Source organism: Charadrius vociferus, unplaced genomic scaffold, assembly GCF_000708025.1.
Source record: "Charadrius vociferus isolate BGI_N301 unplaced genomic scaffold, ASM70802v2 scaffold125, whole genome shotgun sequence".
Lineage (NCBI taxonomy): Eukaryota > Metazoa > Chordata > Aves > Charadriiformes > Charadriidae > Charadrius > Charadrius vociferus.
This window is the reverse complement of record NW_009649036.1, coordinates 1,094,639-1,110,387: the sequence shown is the minus strand read 5'-3', so window position 1 is coordinate 1,110,387 and position 15,749 is coordinate 1,094,639. Positions and strand designations below refer to the sequence as shown.

At 40.5% G+C, this 15,749-nt stretch overlaps 1 protein-coding gene across 1 annotated transcript in view; it reads left to right on the top strand.

Moving 5' to 3' along the window:
- TPH2 (tryptophan hydroxylase 2) overlaps positions 1–15,749 on the top strand; it is a 59,359-nt gene that overhangs the window by 7,369 nt on the left and 36,241 nt on the right. Inside the window, exons 4-8 of the mRNA XM_009887824.1 lie at positions 3,155–3,307; positions 5,719–5,902; positions 6,011–6,111; positions 9,233–9,300; positions 15,023–15,219. Coding sequence (XP_009886126.1) covers positions 3,155–3,307; positions 5,719–5,902; positions 6,011–6,111; positions 9,233–9,300; positions 15,023–15,219 — 703 coding nt within the window. The remainder of the gene's footprint in view (positions 1–3,154; positions 3,308–5,718; positions 5,903–6,010; positions 6,112–9,232; positions 9,301–15,022; positions 15,220–15,749) is intronic.

Below are 15,749 nucleotides of genomic sequence, written 5' to 3'. Positions count from 1 at the left end.
TCCCCTTCCCTCCCCGCTGTAAGGTCCGGTGGGGGGGTTATTCAGCGGTTTGAGGGGGGCGATGAAACGGACTTCACCCTCGTTCAAAGCGCTGCCTTAAAACGCGGCTTCAAACAGCGGTAAAAGTTCTGTTAGGAATACGAGCTTCGCTGCAGAAATTAACCGTGTGGCTGCTGGGGTAATATAAAAGTACTGGGTTGCAGCTCAGGTGTTCTCAAATGCTTGAGTTTTGAAAGCCTGTGACTAGCCCAGCCGGCGGCGTGCGCTGGTGCCGTGTCAGCAGAACCGGCCTTATCGAGGCGCTCGCCAACCCCGCAGCACAACACACAGAACGTATTTATGGCAAAATGTGGCTGGGGTGCCCTCATGCCCTGTTGGTCCCAGTGGCACCGTCACTGGGGAGCTGTGAGGTCTCCCTGCCGACGAGCAGGGGTGCCAGAGCATCCGGCAGTGTGATGTAGAGGATGTGCAGTTTCCCTATTGAAAACCCCGCTCGGAGATCGGAACGGTTCCCTGTACGGTGATGGTACAGGTGCAACAGGTGCTTGGGTAATGTCAAGCACGGGATGAACTTCTGCATGCTTACAGGTAAATGCATTTGAATAGGTTTGCTTTAATGAGAATAAAGGATATTAGTAGGTACCAATAGTGTAATCTGCTCTGAGTATGTGAAATATTTAGGATTAAAAAGACTTTACTGCCTGTAAAATCTTGTGCCAGCTCTGCAACGCATGACGTTTCAGATCACTTGAGTAGAACCAACAGAATGCACTACTTTGTTCCAGTTGTGAACTGGCCTATTGTCTTTATAGTAAAATGTGCAATATCTCTATTTGTACCTGCTTTATTTCTATTGGAAATATTGAATTGAATGAGATAAACTTGTTTTACTGTCTTGTATTTGAGTCACTTTCTTCACTGGGTACTGCTGTAGATCACTTCTATTCCTGAGTACTCGTGTTTGCTCCAGATAATTAATTTTCATTAGGAAAGTTGATCTACTAGTTGTTACTTAATTATGAAGTGTACTAATGAGGACGGCTGATAAGATTTGCGTTCCTGCAATATCACAGCCTCTTCTGCTGGGCTCATAACAATTTGCTAATCTAGTTTTCAGATACTTGAGAGAGGTTTTTAATCATCACTTCAGGTAATACTTGCTTGAGAGTATTAGGGAACCTGTGGCAGTCTTGGAAGGTGCCGAGTGCTCTTGTTTCCCAGAGGGATTGATGGTATTGAGATTCTCAGGCACTCAGTTGATTATGTGTTCCTTGGTACATAGCTTCCAGAAAGCACCATACAGTGAAAAATCACAGATGCTATAAAAATAGCATCTTTGTCACTTCATGCGGAGGTTGTGTGCTTGATGTATGGGAAAAGGACTCAGCCAAATCCCAAGTATTATTGATGTTAAAAAAAAAAAAAAAAAAAGAGGTGATCTTCTCCTAAAACAAAAGTGACCTTCTCCCTAAGCAAACTTCCTACCAAGCAGCATCATATAAGCTCAATTACTAAAAAATAAACACGATTGAAACCCTTCGTATATCATTCTACAAACATAATTACTTTTCCAGATTGTTTCAGTGTAGTGTAATAAATGATGAGGAAAGATCACAGAGACTTTTTAGTATGTCCAGTAACTAGTTTAAATGTGGCTGGTTTAACCTGTGCCATTTAAAGCGTGGGTTTTGGTAAGATTATGCATTTTAAATAGCCCTCTCTTTAATCTAGTGCATTCTTGTACCTTAAAAAAATAATATCTCAGAAGATCCAGTGGGAGCTGACTTAAGAGCTGTGGGCTCTCTATTCAGTAGAGGGGGCTATTTCAGAGTGGACTAGGTTTGGGTAAATAAGTAAACCAATTTGACATGAACCATGTGGATGCGTTGTGGATGTGATGCAAATACCCTGTCACTGTTAGTGATACCAATTTTTAAGCATTTTGTATAATCCATTTTGAAAAAGAATTGGGCTGAAGTTTACTAATTTTTTGCTGGGTCACGACGCACTTGATAAAATCCTGTAAAATCTTGTAGAAGCACAGGGGAGACCCTTTACTAAAATCCATCATTGCAGGTCCACAGACATTTTGCAAGTGGGATAACCTACGTGTAAGGAAAAAATAAGAATAGAGATCTAACTTGGCTTTCGTCAAGTGCTAGGAAACCTGTTGAAAAACTGCATTCATTTTCAGGTTATTTCCCGTAAGCTGCTTAATGATTAACCAAAGGGCAAATTAATCCATGTGGAATAGTTGTATATGATTCTCAATTTCTGTTTCAGTGTTTTTTTTTAGTGACTATATTAGGGATGATAAAAAAGCAGTCAGCATCTCACTGGAGATTTAATTTCTCCAGGAGTCACAACCTGGGTAGTGAAAAATGTAGGCTTTTTTTTTTTAAATGATGGTGAATCTTAGAAAAGTTGTCTATAAAGGCTGTGCTGTTGGCATTTCAACAAAATTTAAGCTGATAGAATTACGTTTTGTGGAAAATGCTAGCTGAAATCTGGCTTAAAGCAGTCTTTGACCGCCAAGTTGAGAGAATAATGTAGGAGTAGGTAAGGATGGTGTGATTTTCTGTATTTTATTGAGTTCCTCAGCCAGCTCATCTTCTAAGGGAGGTACAGTCTAAGCTTGTATTTCTGTGCTAGTTTTTATAAGCAACAGAGGTTTTGTTTTCTCAGGAAAAATCATGTTACATGACAACATTAGTTGTATTACAACACAGAACTTAAAAGTTTGTTATAAATTTAACAGTTAAGACAAAAATACAGACCAGTGTAAATCATCATAAATTGACTGGTACTGGTTAGAATAGTATCACTGCAAGCTTTGCAGTCATTCAGACCATCTCCATTTGCTTCGTATTTGTTACTAATGATAACATTGCCCTAATAATAGCATCGTATTTGTATCCCAAACATTGATATGCTTTTCCTTAAGCTTTTTTTTTTTTAATGGACTGTCCTCTTACACAATCATGTCTAATAGCTGCCTTTGACCTATGATTCTGATTTCAAGTAAATGCGTTAATTGTCTGGATGACTTCCATTCAGCTATTTTCTAACAAAAATTTCTCTTTGCGTAAAAAGACTTGATTTTGGGAAATGCCTGTTTACATCTGAGATGATGCTGTTCTTTGTCCACTTGTAGCTAAACAGATCGAGTTCTGGGAAAAATGAGGAAAAGAAAGCAAATAAGGGAAATGGGAAAGGTGAATCTGTTTCTGAAGGTGGAAAGACAGCTGTGGTGTTTTCCTTGAAGAATGAAGTTGGTGGACTGGTGAAGGCTCTCCGACTCTTCCAGGTAAAGCTTACAAATCATTACGCTGACTGGACTGAGAAAGGCTAGTGAGGTCAGGTTGTTTGTTGGGATAAACCTAATGGACCGTGGTGGAAGGGATAGAGTGCAGTTACACTCTGCAGAATTGAATAAAAGTAACTTAAAATGTTATGGACCATTCGACAAAGCATTTTGGGCTCGTGAAAGGTTTTCTGGAATAAAGTTTAACAGTGATGCTGATGTTCACACCATTCGCTGTAGATTTCCGACATGTGATTCTCAACACCATATATTAGATTGGAAGTTGTCTGTGCAGGCCACAATGAAAGGAGGCACTTTCAGAGAGCAGTTTGGAATCTGAATTACATACAATCAGGTGGTGGCGGCAGCCTTGCTGGAGGACAATGTTTGGTCATGAAGTTAAATGCGCCTTTAAGTCCTTGCAGGGTCAGGGCTTTATGTGTCTAACTGGAACGTAAATTGTGAAGTATCAATTCCCATATAGATACCCATGCAATCGGTGGGTTTCAGTCAGACTGCTGGTATTGCATATATTCTGCTTGCCTTATTAGTAAATTGAAGAAGGGCTTTGGAGGCATGTCTGAGGACAGTTAAAGCAAAGCAGTACGATAAAAGTCTTAAGTTGTTAGTCTGTGCAGTGCAGTGAAGAGAAGGTTAGGAAGTGGCTTGGGGTCTACTTCTAAGGCCAAACCATCAGAGGTGTGTACGTGTGGGAGCGCTGGGCATTACCAATGCTAACTCACAGGGGCTGGCTCTGGGAGCCGATTCCCAAGGCTGATGTAGGTACCTAGACTCCCCAGCCAAGGAAAAGGGGGTGAGTTAGACCCCAGGGAGGGAGGCTGCCAGGAACCAGCGTGTTTGACAGAAAGCTGATAGGAATTGCTGGAATTATGTTTTCAATGCAGCTTCTCTCCCTGAGGATTAAGTGTCTTAACTGCAGCTCTGGCTTAAATGCTTGAACGGGTTCATACCTGAAATCCTGGGTTTACCCATCAACTTCCCCTTCCTGGGAATGGGCATAGAACTCACTCTGGTCTCTTAAAACATGGCTGGAAGATGTTGCAGAGATATCGCCCCCATTCATGGAATCACTTAATGATTTGAGTACAGTGAGGGGGAGTGCAGGGTTTTGTTCTCTTCTCAGTCTAGGGTGGATCAAGGCCACTTGTCTGACTTCCCAAGACAACATATAAAGCTGGTAGCTCTGTGTCAGCTGAAAACATGCAGGGGAGTCCTGTGGCCTGTGTTATTTATGAGTAGATCATCAAAATGATCCTGCTTGGCTTTGTAATCTGCCAGTTTACAAATAGCAGATTGAAAACCCTCAGCAGATGGAGGGTTTTCCTTCTGTGAATTCATTACGTGAATGGGTTAGCTAAGGAGATACACTGTATACATACCTTATGGAGCATGCCAGTTAAAGAATTATGTCCATATATCCAGAGGTGTAAAAGCAGAAACTGCTGGTTGGCTGTACCAGAGGGGACCTTCACCTGAAACAGGCATTTCTGCAAAATACGGCAGGCAGGTGGAAGTAAAAGCACAGAGTTCTCATTTGGAAGTCAAAAAATATTTTATTGGCTTCACTGAGTAAGTGCAAGGATAGTTGTGAAAAGTAACAGATAGTTTGTGTCTGGCAATAAAAGGAAAAATCAAAAAGTCAGTAGAAATGCTGGTTGAAAGTAATAATCTAGTCCAACCTCCTGTTTTGAAGGAAGGCTGTCACAACACTAGATCAGGTCAGCCATAACTCATTATGGTGGTCTGTCATTGTATGACACCCTTGGCAGACCAGTAGTTGTGGTGGGAGAGATACCCCATAGGAAAATTTTAATGCTAGAATTATATACATGCTCATTAATTTTATTTCTGATAACACTTCAGGTAATTCGTAACTACTGTAAGAAAGACAGATGAGGACTGGTAAACAGTTATCCTTGAAAAATATTTTCTCCTTTGTGTTCATGAGAGATGCTGAAGTAGTTCACGTTAGATAGCGTCTAATTAAACACACTCAAATCCGGTTAAATTAACAGTATTATTGTGCACATTGCCTAGTAAAATTGCATTTTGTGTTTAACAAAGGTAAATGTACAACTGCATTACAATTTTTTTTCCTTTTAAAAATTATAAAGTAATATTGTCCTCTATAAAAGATTGAAGTGTTAGATAAAATTTAAATCATTAGTTAACTTTCTTCATTAAACACAATAGTAGTATTTTTATATTTGGTATACAGATTTTTTTGTCTTTATTATTTATTAAGTATCACTAACCAGTTATGTAGGTCCAATGCGAGTATCTTCAATGAAAAAACCTTTTAATAACTGGAAAAAACTTTCCTGAGGAACATGCCATCAATATTCTTCTAGTTGGTATGTCTGTGTTTCATAGGCTACTTCATCTTTCCACAGGAGAAACATGTCAGTATGGTTCATATTGAATCGCGAAAATCGAAGAGAAGAAACTCGGAGGTGGAAATTTTTGTGGACTGTGACTGCAGCAAGAAAGAATTTAATGAACTAATCCAGTTGCTCAAGTTTCAAACTAATATTGTATCTCTCAATCCACCAGAAAACATCTGGACTGATGAAGAAGGCAAGGCTGCTTTTGTATCACTTGGTTTAGACACTGACAAATGTTTTGCACAGGTATCTCCATAGTCTTACACTGCAGTACATTCAACTCACATTCTGTCTTCTACAGATCTTGACTGTGTCCCTTGGTTCCCCAGGAAGATATCTGAATTAGACAAATGCTCACAGAGAGTTTTGATGTATGGATCTGAGCTGGATGCAGATCACCCCGTAAGTGTAACATAAAATTGTATTGTAGGCAATTTGTTCAGGTTATTTGCCAGTCAAATAAAAAGCCTGTTGTCTGCTGATTCTGAGTGCTTTTTTGAGCATATGGTTTTCAGAAGATGGGGATTTAGTTCTCTGCAGTGGTTTCAGTGAATTAATTTTCCTGTTCTGTAGTAGGACACCCAAAAAGGATGTCCTCCAGGAAAACTTATTCACTCTTGAACAACTACGTCCCCTTTTGTACGGCTTCTATTTATTTATTTAACTAGTTGACAGAAGCTTCCGGGCTCTGAAGAGTTTAGATCAATGACACCTTCAGTTCTGTCACAGCTCCTATGTAAGAATTGATATTAACCTAGGTGTCAGAGAAGAAAGAATTACGAAGGAAGACTTCCTTGGGCACTCAAGAGATAAATAAAACAGAGCAACGTGTTCCTGTTTCTACATGAATGCAGCAGATGGGAAGGTGTCTCGCATTGTTTCCTGACTTTGGTGACAGGAGGCAAGCCTGCGTTTCACACAAGCTGTATCTGCAGTAGTGCCAAATGCTCAATGCAAAAGGCAGGAAAATAGATTTTCTTTTTTATTGTTTTATTTCTTTTGGCTGATGTCCATAAATGCATAACCTCTGAGTCTTTAGATGGCAGATGATTGCAAGCATTTGTCTTACTACATTTTCACTTGTTATAAATCCAGGTTTCTACCTTTGGACCATTTGGCTGAAAGATGCTGGTGGTAGCTATTCATTCCTAAATTGGCTGAATTAAATGGGTATATAGGAAACTTCCAGCTGAAAGGAAGTAGGTAATGAACTAAGATATCCGACCATAAGACTGTCTTGTAATAGCATCAGATTAAACTCTAGCTGTAGGCAACAGTCTCCTTTGTGTTTCATCACACACATTTTTGTCGGTATTGTCCAAGATGGTGAAAAATGGCCCCAAGGAGTTTGTAAGTGACTGCAGAAAGATCAGTTCAGTGTAGGGGACTTTCTAGTGATGCATCTGTATACCATGGTACTACAGTGCCTGTGCGGACTCCTCTCTGGTGACTGCCTTGGCTGAGGAGGAGCATGTACTCCTGGTGGCCCTGGGTTTGGGGCTCTACGTCACTGCTGAAATGGCACTCGGACTGCTGCCTTCTGTGCTATCTGCTCTGCAGCTCCTACAGTGGCCATGCCGTGGTGGGGGCTCAGGCACAGACCCTCAGGCCTGTGCACACAAACAAATGGGCATCATCATGCTGTCCCCTGGCAGCCCCACTTCCCTATCTGGTGTCACCTGCCTGCGTATCAGCCACGATAATCATCATCGCCTTGCTTGGTTCCCAGCCATCTCTACCATGTGTGAGCCCATCCCACACTGTGGGCCTGCAGCTGGAGAGCATGTTCCTGGATCTTGGTTTCCGCCACATACTTCTTGATAATGCACTAGGATTTACCTCACATTTTCTCAGAATGGAAAAGCCTGTTGATTACCTTCAACCATTAACAATAATTTGGTTCAAACAGAGGCTGTAGTGGCAGCTTATTCTGGGCTTGAGTTGATGACTGTGATGGGCCATTTGATACTGTTTTATGTTCTGATCTGGTGCCTTCATTAAATACTTGAGTGCTCTGCTGAAAATCTGCCTTCAGTTTTACAGACAATGAAAAAAGACATTTGCATTATATGAATATATATTTTACACTTGGGGGAACTCTTATAAACATAATTTACACACCATTTGTTAGCCTATGCAGCATGCCTGGTATTAGAGATTGGGGGGGGGAACATAAAATCTGTGACTGGCCTTTCAAAGGCCACTTCTGGTGCCTGCCCTATTCCTTAGCAGTGACATGTAGGTGCCAGAGGACCAAAGAGAATTACCCTATTACAGAACCAGTACAGCACCACTTCGGCAACATAGCCCTAACCCACTCCATATTGGCTGATGGTTTCAGTCTTGGTTTCCACTATGTGTGACAGTTTAAATCCTCTGCGCTGTCTTTCATCACTTTTCAGCTCGTGAACAGTCTGCAGCTGAGTAACTCAACACTTATGTCAAAAGATATTAAGCAGACAAGGAGGCTCCCCCAAATTACAGCAACTTTTTGCCAGTCAAAAAGCTTCTCTGTGTAGGAGTGCAGGCTTGAAGGTTTTCTGCAGTCCTCTGACATCCTCCGTTACTCTGCCCCAGCAGCACAGCTTTGGTTATGGGGCAGTAAAATGCCTTCTGAGTTTTCTGGAAGCTCATAAAATATTTCAAATCAAACAATGTTATCTCTTCATTCCCTTCAGTGATTTGCGTTTGTGTATGTGAGCAGTAAGGAAAAAATGCATTTTACTTTTCAGCTCTTGACTATGGGAAACTTAAATGCACTTTCTGCGCTACTAACTGGGGAACTTAGATAACTCTTTACCCTTTTTCATCTTCAAGAGGTTTGCAGTTCTGCCTTGAAAATAGATACACTTTTTGTAGTCCAAAACCTGAAGTGTCTACATCTTTTATAGGCATAGAAGAGATCTTGTTTTAGTTTTGAATAGCTCGGAGGGCTGTAACTGCTTGGTGTGTATGTATTATACAGCTCTTGTGTGCTTAATATGGAAAAGGTATGAGTGTACCGTAGCCTACAAGGTAGAGCCCTTCTTCTGTAAGTCAAATTGGAGCAATATGCATATTTGCTGCTGGAGGCTGATGGTGCATTCCCTAATGTGTTGGTTAAGATGACAACTGCTGAAGTAACGTCTTCAAAATTAGTTGCTTATGAACACTTGATTCTTCTTGTGAAGAAAGATGTATTAAGGACAGGTAAATTACTGCGCTTTGTGCCTCTGTGTAGATCTCCATTCAGATTAAGGAAAACCTAAGTGAGACAAAATGGCAAGGTAAAAGTTTCCCTTTTCCAACATCTTGGATGAGTGACTATACCTATGCACAAACCTTGTCTTGAAAGAACTCCTGTGGGGTTTCTGGTGGGGAAAAAAATGAAGAAAACCTTATCTTCGCTTGCAGTCCAGTAGATAGCGTTAATCAAAATACAATATAATTAGGTACTAAATAAACACTTTAATGATTTATTTTATAATTCTTACAGCTAATTTTCTGTCCTTATTGTAAATTACTCTCTTCTTCCTTGCTTAAGGGATTTAAAGACAATGTCTATCGACAGAGAAGAAAGTACTTTGTGGATGTTGCCATGAGCTATAAATAGTAAGTACTGGCATAATTCTTCCCTGTGCTGCTGACTAGTTAGAATTCATGCTCTACTTAATTCTGTAGGATGAAGTTTAACAGTAGACAAAGTCATCCATTAAACTTTGACTAGTTTAGTGTAGGCTATAAATGACAAACCCGGTGCTTGAAATCCCGTTACATTTTCAGTACAGATACAGGCAAGTAAAGGATTTGAAAGGTAAGCATTGTCTCTTCAGCATTTTATTCATAGCTGCTTAAACTTATGAAACTCTTTTACAACTGCTTGCATCCCTTAATGACAAATTGATGCAATACTGAACTGCACATATCTAGCATCCCTACAAAGTTGGACCAGCACACTAAAACCCAAAATTATTATTTTCTTTTCATGCTCTTACTGTACTGGATGCTGCAAAATGCCATTTATCAATCTTGCCAACACAGCTCTAAATTTCTCAGAGTTCAGTCAGTAGATTTCTCTGTAGTTGGTGGAGCTGGTGCCTATGCACACGCACACTGCATGTGTTTTCTCATTTTTGATTTTTTTTCCCCTCATGTCAAGTCAGTATTTTCACTTTGCTACCATCCCTGGAAGTTAAGAAACTTTCTGTGCGACCTACGAGTACCTACTGTGTTGCAATTTTCTTGTCACAGAAGCATTCAGCTAATTCTAATCATACTCCAGGTTTTATTTGCAACAGGCCTAAGCCCTCATTCTCAAGAGAAAGAACATACTAATTTCATGTTCTTTTCCATTTTACCATGCTTCTTCTGTTTTTTTGTTTTTCTCCTTTGAGATTTCTACCTACATTGTTGAAAGAATATAAAACACAACAATTTTTTCTCGCTTTGTAGAAGGTACATCCTGTCAGGAAGGAAATAAAAAATGGATTTTTGAAGGTTTTTCTGTTCTTTTTTTTTTTTTTTTTGGTGTGTGTTTTGTTTTTAATATAAGGCTAGTATACCTGCTGCAGAAGGCTGGGAGGTCAGGAGGGTTAACTCTGCTTTGTGACCATATAACGTGTGACTTTATTTCTTCTTTACTTTTGTCCATTCTTGTCGTTAAGCTATTACCAATCTAATAAATATGTAAGTGCTAGTGTTGGTTCCCCTTTTTTCTACCCACGGTAGCATTTGTTTAGCTGGGTGCTCATGACATACATCCAGCATACTGAGCTGCTGCCTGCTGGGGGCAGGGTGCTTGTTGGTAGAGAAGCTTCCTAGGCTGACCAGGTGAGTCCTGAATTTAGCCAGCTTTGAAATGTAAATTGAGACAGGGTTTTTTGTTTGTTTGTTTACAGCTTGTTTATTATCTTTTTTCCAGTCTAATGCTTGCAGTAGAGTTAGTGCTTCTTGCCTAGCAGTTATTGCAGTGTGAAATGTCAAGCAGGTACCTGGGGATGAGGGCAGACTGTGTGTGCTCCTAGAGCTCTTTCAGTAAGTGGTGTAGTTCTCCATTTACCCATGACGATAGCAGTAGTGCCATGCATTTCACAGCTGCTAAGCTGCTAGAAATATCCTTCCTCCCTTCTCCCTCTCAGCTGCCTAAGTGCTGGAAAGATCATGCAGCTGGCTCACTGAGCAGCGGTTGGTCTTCTGCTACAAAGGTTTTTTTTGGCCGCTGAAAGCAGTGAAAAATGTCTTTTCACAAAAATCAAATGGAGCAATCCTGCATATTCCCAGAAAAACAGATAAAGGAAAGGAAAAATCTTTTCTTTCTTTAGATTTTGAAGGCTGAAGAACCATTTCTGGAGGCACATTACAAAAATCAAACAACCCAGAGGTTATTTGGGGGCCAGATCTTGAACTTCAGCAAACTGCTCAGAAGTACTGTTCCATCCCACTGATCTTTTCAAACCTTTAAAAGATTTCAAACTCTTCCCATTATTATCAGCAGAGGGAAAACAAGATGCTTTGCCTATTTTTAGCTAGGGACCACAAAATGGCTGGGAAGCCAGGGATTAGGGCGGTTACCGAAGATGTGGCAAAATCTCATTCATCCTCCTCAGGTCTCCTGCAGTGCTTATCTTAACCCCAGGGATGTGCCATATCTACTGGGCTGTACAGTCAGTCTGTCTCTGGGTATGCCTGCAGAGACAGCCCAGGCAGACATTTACTCTCAGCATCCTGCAGCTCAGCCTAAGCCACGCTGAGGAAAGGCGAATCAGCTCAGGGAGAACTCTGCGCTGGTACACTAAGCTGTTTCTGCTACCCATGCTGGGGAGCTCAGAGTTAACATAGGTGTCTTGACACTACATTGCAGTCTGGTCACACCCTGTTCTGTGGTCTAATGACTACTTATTTATACAAAAAGAACAGCTCTGGTGTAAGGACTCCTCCCCTCAGGGATAAATTCAGAGTGTTGTGTTGAACCTCTCAGTGCCTTCCAGGAAAGTGGCCTTCCTAATCATTTACTGAGGCTTTTTTTTTTTTACATTTCTACTTTTCATTTTCCAGTGTAAAAAAACCAAAACAAGCCATACTTGTTTCCTTAAAAAAATAACAAAGAAATTTGGCTGCAAAGAATTGGCTGCAAGGAATTGACTCTGTGAAAAAAATTGTTGAGTTGAAAATCCTGGATCAGCATTTCCTTTATGAAGTGCTGCTGTTCTATAGTGGTAGATGTTCTACTTTGCTTGAACATAAAAATGCCTCTGTAGTGGTGAGAGAGAGAGAGAAAACCACTAAGAAGGGAACTTGGAGGAGCAGATATTTGCTGGTGCTGGATGTTAAAGGGAAAGACGTTAATAGAGCACAGCAGTGAAAATCAGCTGTAAGAAATAAATGGACCAAAAAAAAAAAATTATTCCTCCCTCCTTCACTTAGCTTCTATCCTAAAGATAGTGAAAATGTGTTAATCTTGCTAATTAGTCCTTTGAGACTGATAAGGGATTGCAGAAGTGTTGAGAAAATTAAATCTGGAGGAAAAATACAAGGTTTAAGAGGGAATTCATAATATGTCAAGAAAATTAAATCTGGAGGAAAAATACAAGGTTTAAGAGGGAATTCATAATATGTCAAGAAAATTAAATCTGGAGGAAAAATACAAGGTTTAAGAGGGAATTCATAATATGTCAAGAAAATTAAATCTGGAGGAAAAATACAAGGTTTAAGAGGGAATTCATAATATGTCAAGAAAATTAAATCTGGAGGAAAAATACAAGGTTTAAGAGGGAATTCATAATATGTCAAGAAAATTAAATCTGGAGGAAAAATACAAGGTTTAAGAGGGAATTCATAATATGTCAAGAAAATTAAATCTGGAGGAAAAATACAAGGTTTAAGAGGGAATTCATAATATGAGTTGATAGCTCATGACCATGGCAAAATGGAAAGACCCTGTTTTAATAAGGGGAAATAAAAATTCAGGACAGGTTAGCTTGAAGAGTCTTCTTACTCAGCCACAAGAAAACTGGCTAGGCAGGCTAGCCATTCCCATGATCTATGGAAAAGTTTTAGCACAGGGTAGGTCCTGCTTGTTGAAATAAGAGGATGAGAAAAATGCGATTTGCAGAGCTGAGTGAGATAGGCTTAGGTCCTCCCGCAAGTCTGGCTGCCTTGATCCTCTCGATAAAGCAAGCAGTATCATGATGAGCTGGAAATAAGATCAGCTCTTCTACGCATAAATCCTATTAAGGAATTAATGTTCACTGAACCTTACTTCAGTACTAATGAATTAACTGAAACAATAACTAAGTTATAAACCTTTTAGTGAGCAGTGAACAAGCTTCAGATCCTTGATTGTGTTTATACCTCTCTAGTGACAGGTGAAACAGAAACCTGAGTTTTTCCCCTGGTGCACAGATTTCTTCAGCTTTGCTGGGCCAGTGCTGACCCGTACCAGCAGTACCCGTAGTAGAGGTCAGGTCTAAGGAAGGAGGAGGAGGCTACTGGTATTCTGGCACATATACACAGTATTCTGGCAGCCCCAGGGGGATGGAGTAGCAACCTGCTTGTATCTGTCGTGTATGGTACCATTTAGGATAGTTGTGTTATGCTTTCCATAAGCTGGCAGGCAGCTTAAGGCTGATAAAGCGTAAAGGTGAAGACAGATAATAGACCTGAAGGACTGACTCCTGCCGCAGAATGGGCATGAACCCAGTGCAGCTTGTGTTGATGAGAAATACTTCACAGTGTTGCAATTCTTGTCATGTCTGCAAAAGAGTGGCTGAAGGGGAACTAACACGTATTGGATGTTCAGTGAGTCCTTAACAAGTATGAGTACCTTATACAAAGTGGCCTTTGACTGACAGATAACTGCCATGGATCAAAATACTTTGATATAGTGAAAGGCAAGGGGATGAAATAGCGAGTTTTCAGTAAAGTTGATGGGATGACCACAATGCATGTAGGGTGGATCTCTTGTGCATGTAGGAACTGCATAGCAGCAATTGCATGTGACATGAGGGCTCATTCCTTGTTACCTCGTACGGTGGAGGCAGGATTATGAACCCGTTGAGAGTTGAGATGGAGACCAACGCCCAGCAAAAGCCCAGCGCTGCAATTCTCCTGTTGCAGTGAGATTCCCCGTGCCTGATACACCTGTTCAGCTGCTGTCTGCGGCACGAGGGAAGCTGCAGCACTGGGCTGGGAGTGCCCACATTGCCAGCCCTGTGGCAGGGGTGTGGGAGATAGGGGCTGATGGGGTAGAAGGGGGTCCTGTACCCTTTGCCAATCTGTAATTTGTTACAGCGCAGGCAAAGAGGAAACCTAAGGAGAAGGCAGATTGCTCAGATTACATACTATAGATTGTGAACATTAAATGCAGAGAAAGATTATAAACTTTCTAGGGGGAATTCATAAGCTGAGATGGTGGCCCATGACCATGGCATGGGAAATTCCTTACAGCTATATACAAGGCAGTGCAAATTGGAAGGAGCCCTTCATACTCTTCACACAGTCAGTCAGTTTTGAATTAGCTGTAACGACTCGAGGCAAATCTTGGATGTTGGAGACAGATTAGCAGGTACCCTGGGAGACTCCTGCTTTGGAATTTCTGTACATCTTTGTAAGGGGAAGGAGGCAGGGGAATGGTACAGAAGAGAAAATAAAAGGAGAGAGATGTATTTAGAGGCTTAGTTTCACCTACGCTGGGCTGTGGGCTCTGAGGTGAGCTTCCTCATGATGTAGTCCTGCCTGTATTTGAGGTTGCAAACATACCTCTACATGTAAGCAACAGTCTAAACAATATATAAATATGTGTATATTTTAATTGGATCCGCACTTCTCTACACATCTATGTAATTGCCTAACCTTCACCTCCTAAAATGCTAGGTAATGATACTGTGTGAACATTATGTATTTTAAAGAATGCATAGAGCATGCAGTGTGCTGATGGTCTTACTGAATCTACAAGTTAAGACTGAATCAGGATCTTCAGCTAACCGCTTGCAGAGGCATCAGTGGCAGTAAACGGAGAAATATTACTCTGGTATAGGAACATGGCATATGAGAAATCCATCTTTCTACTACGATATGTACAAAGATTCAGAAATAATCTCATTGCTTAAGAAGAAATACAGATCTTAAGAAATGAATGCAATATTTACAACATAACATCAAGAAGTAATTCTAAGAAAAAAGCATCTAGCTGTCATTTTAAAATAGTTTTTAATAGATGTAGTAGTCTCTTTATGCCTTTATTTAAATAATACTTTTCACAGAAACTTTATCATCCACAGTCTATCTAGAATCTGATTGTATTAAAATGTATTTTGTATTGCTTTATTTTTTACAGTGGTCAACCCATTCCCAGAGTGGAGTACACAGCTGAAGAAATTAAAACATGGGGGGTGGTATTTAGAGAACTCAGTAAACTGTATCCTACCCATGCTTGTCGTGAATATTTAAAAAACTTTCCTCTGCTGACCAAGTACTGTGGATACAGAGAGGATAATGTGCCTCAGCTGGAAGATGTTTCTATTTTTCTTAAAGGTAAGATTCATATTGGGTTTGTCAATAGATACAGTTTCATGAAAACACTTTTTTCTGTTAGTATGAAATACAAAGCACATTGAATGAAAAGACTTTCAGCTTTGTCAGTGGATTTTGGTTTAGTCTGAAGTATCATTCTGTTTTTAACATTCTCCATGGCAGAGAGTTTGTTGAGTCAACACAGCTGTATATATGTACCTGCAGGCGTGAAGCTGAGAGGAATTAAACATCTGAACACGTATCACATGATGTTATCTTGCACAGGGAGAAAAGTCCTTCAGTACAATGAAAAGAAAGAGCGGAGTTTGCTCTGCTCTTCTCATTGCCACAGGGTGGGTGTTCTGATAACTGCAGTGGGTATCCCTCAAATATCCAGGCAGGTAAAACGGGGAATAAAATGCCAAGATAACTGAATTTAAAGAGGACTGTGGGTTTGGCACATTGTTGTACAGCCTGATGAATATGAGGCTTTCCTTAGTGCCCAGGACCTCATGAAGCTGGTCGTGTTATTTCATGTTATTTTTAAGGGG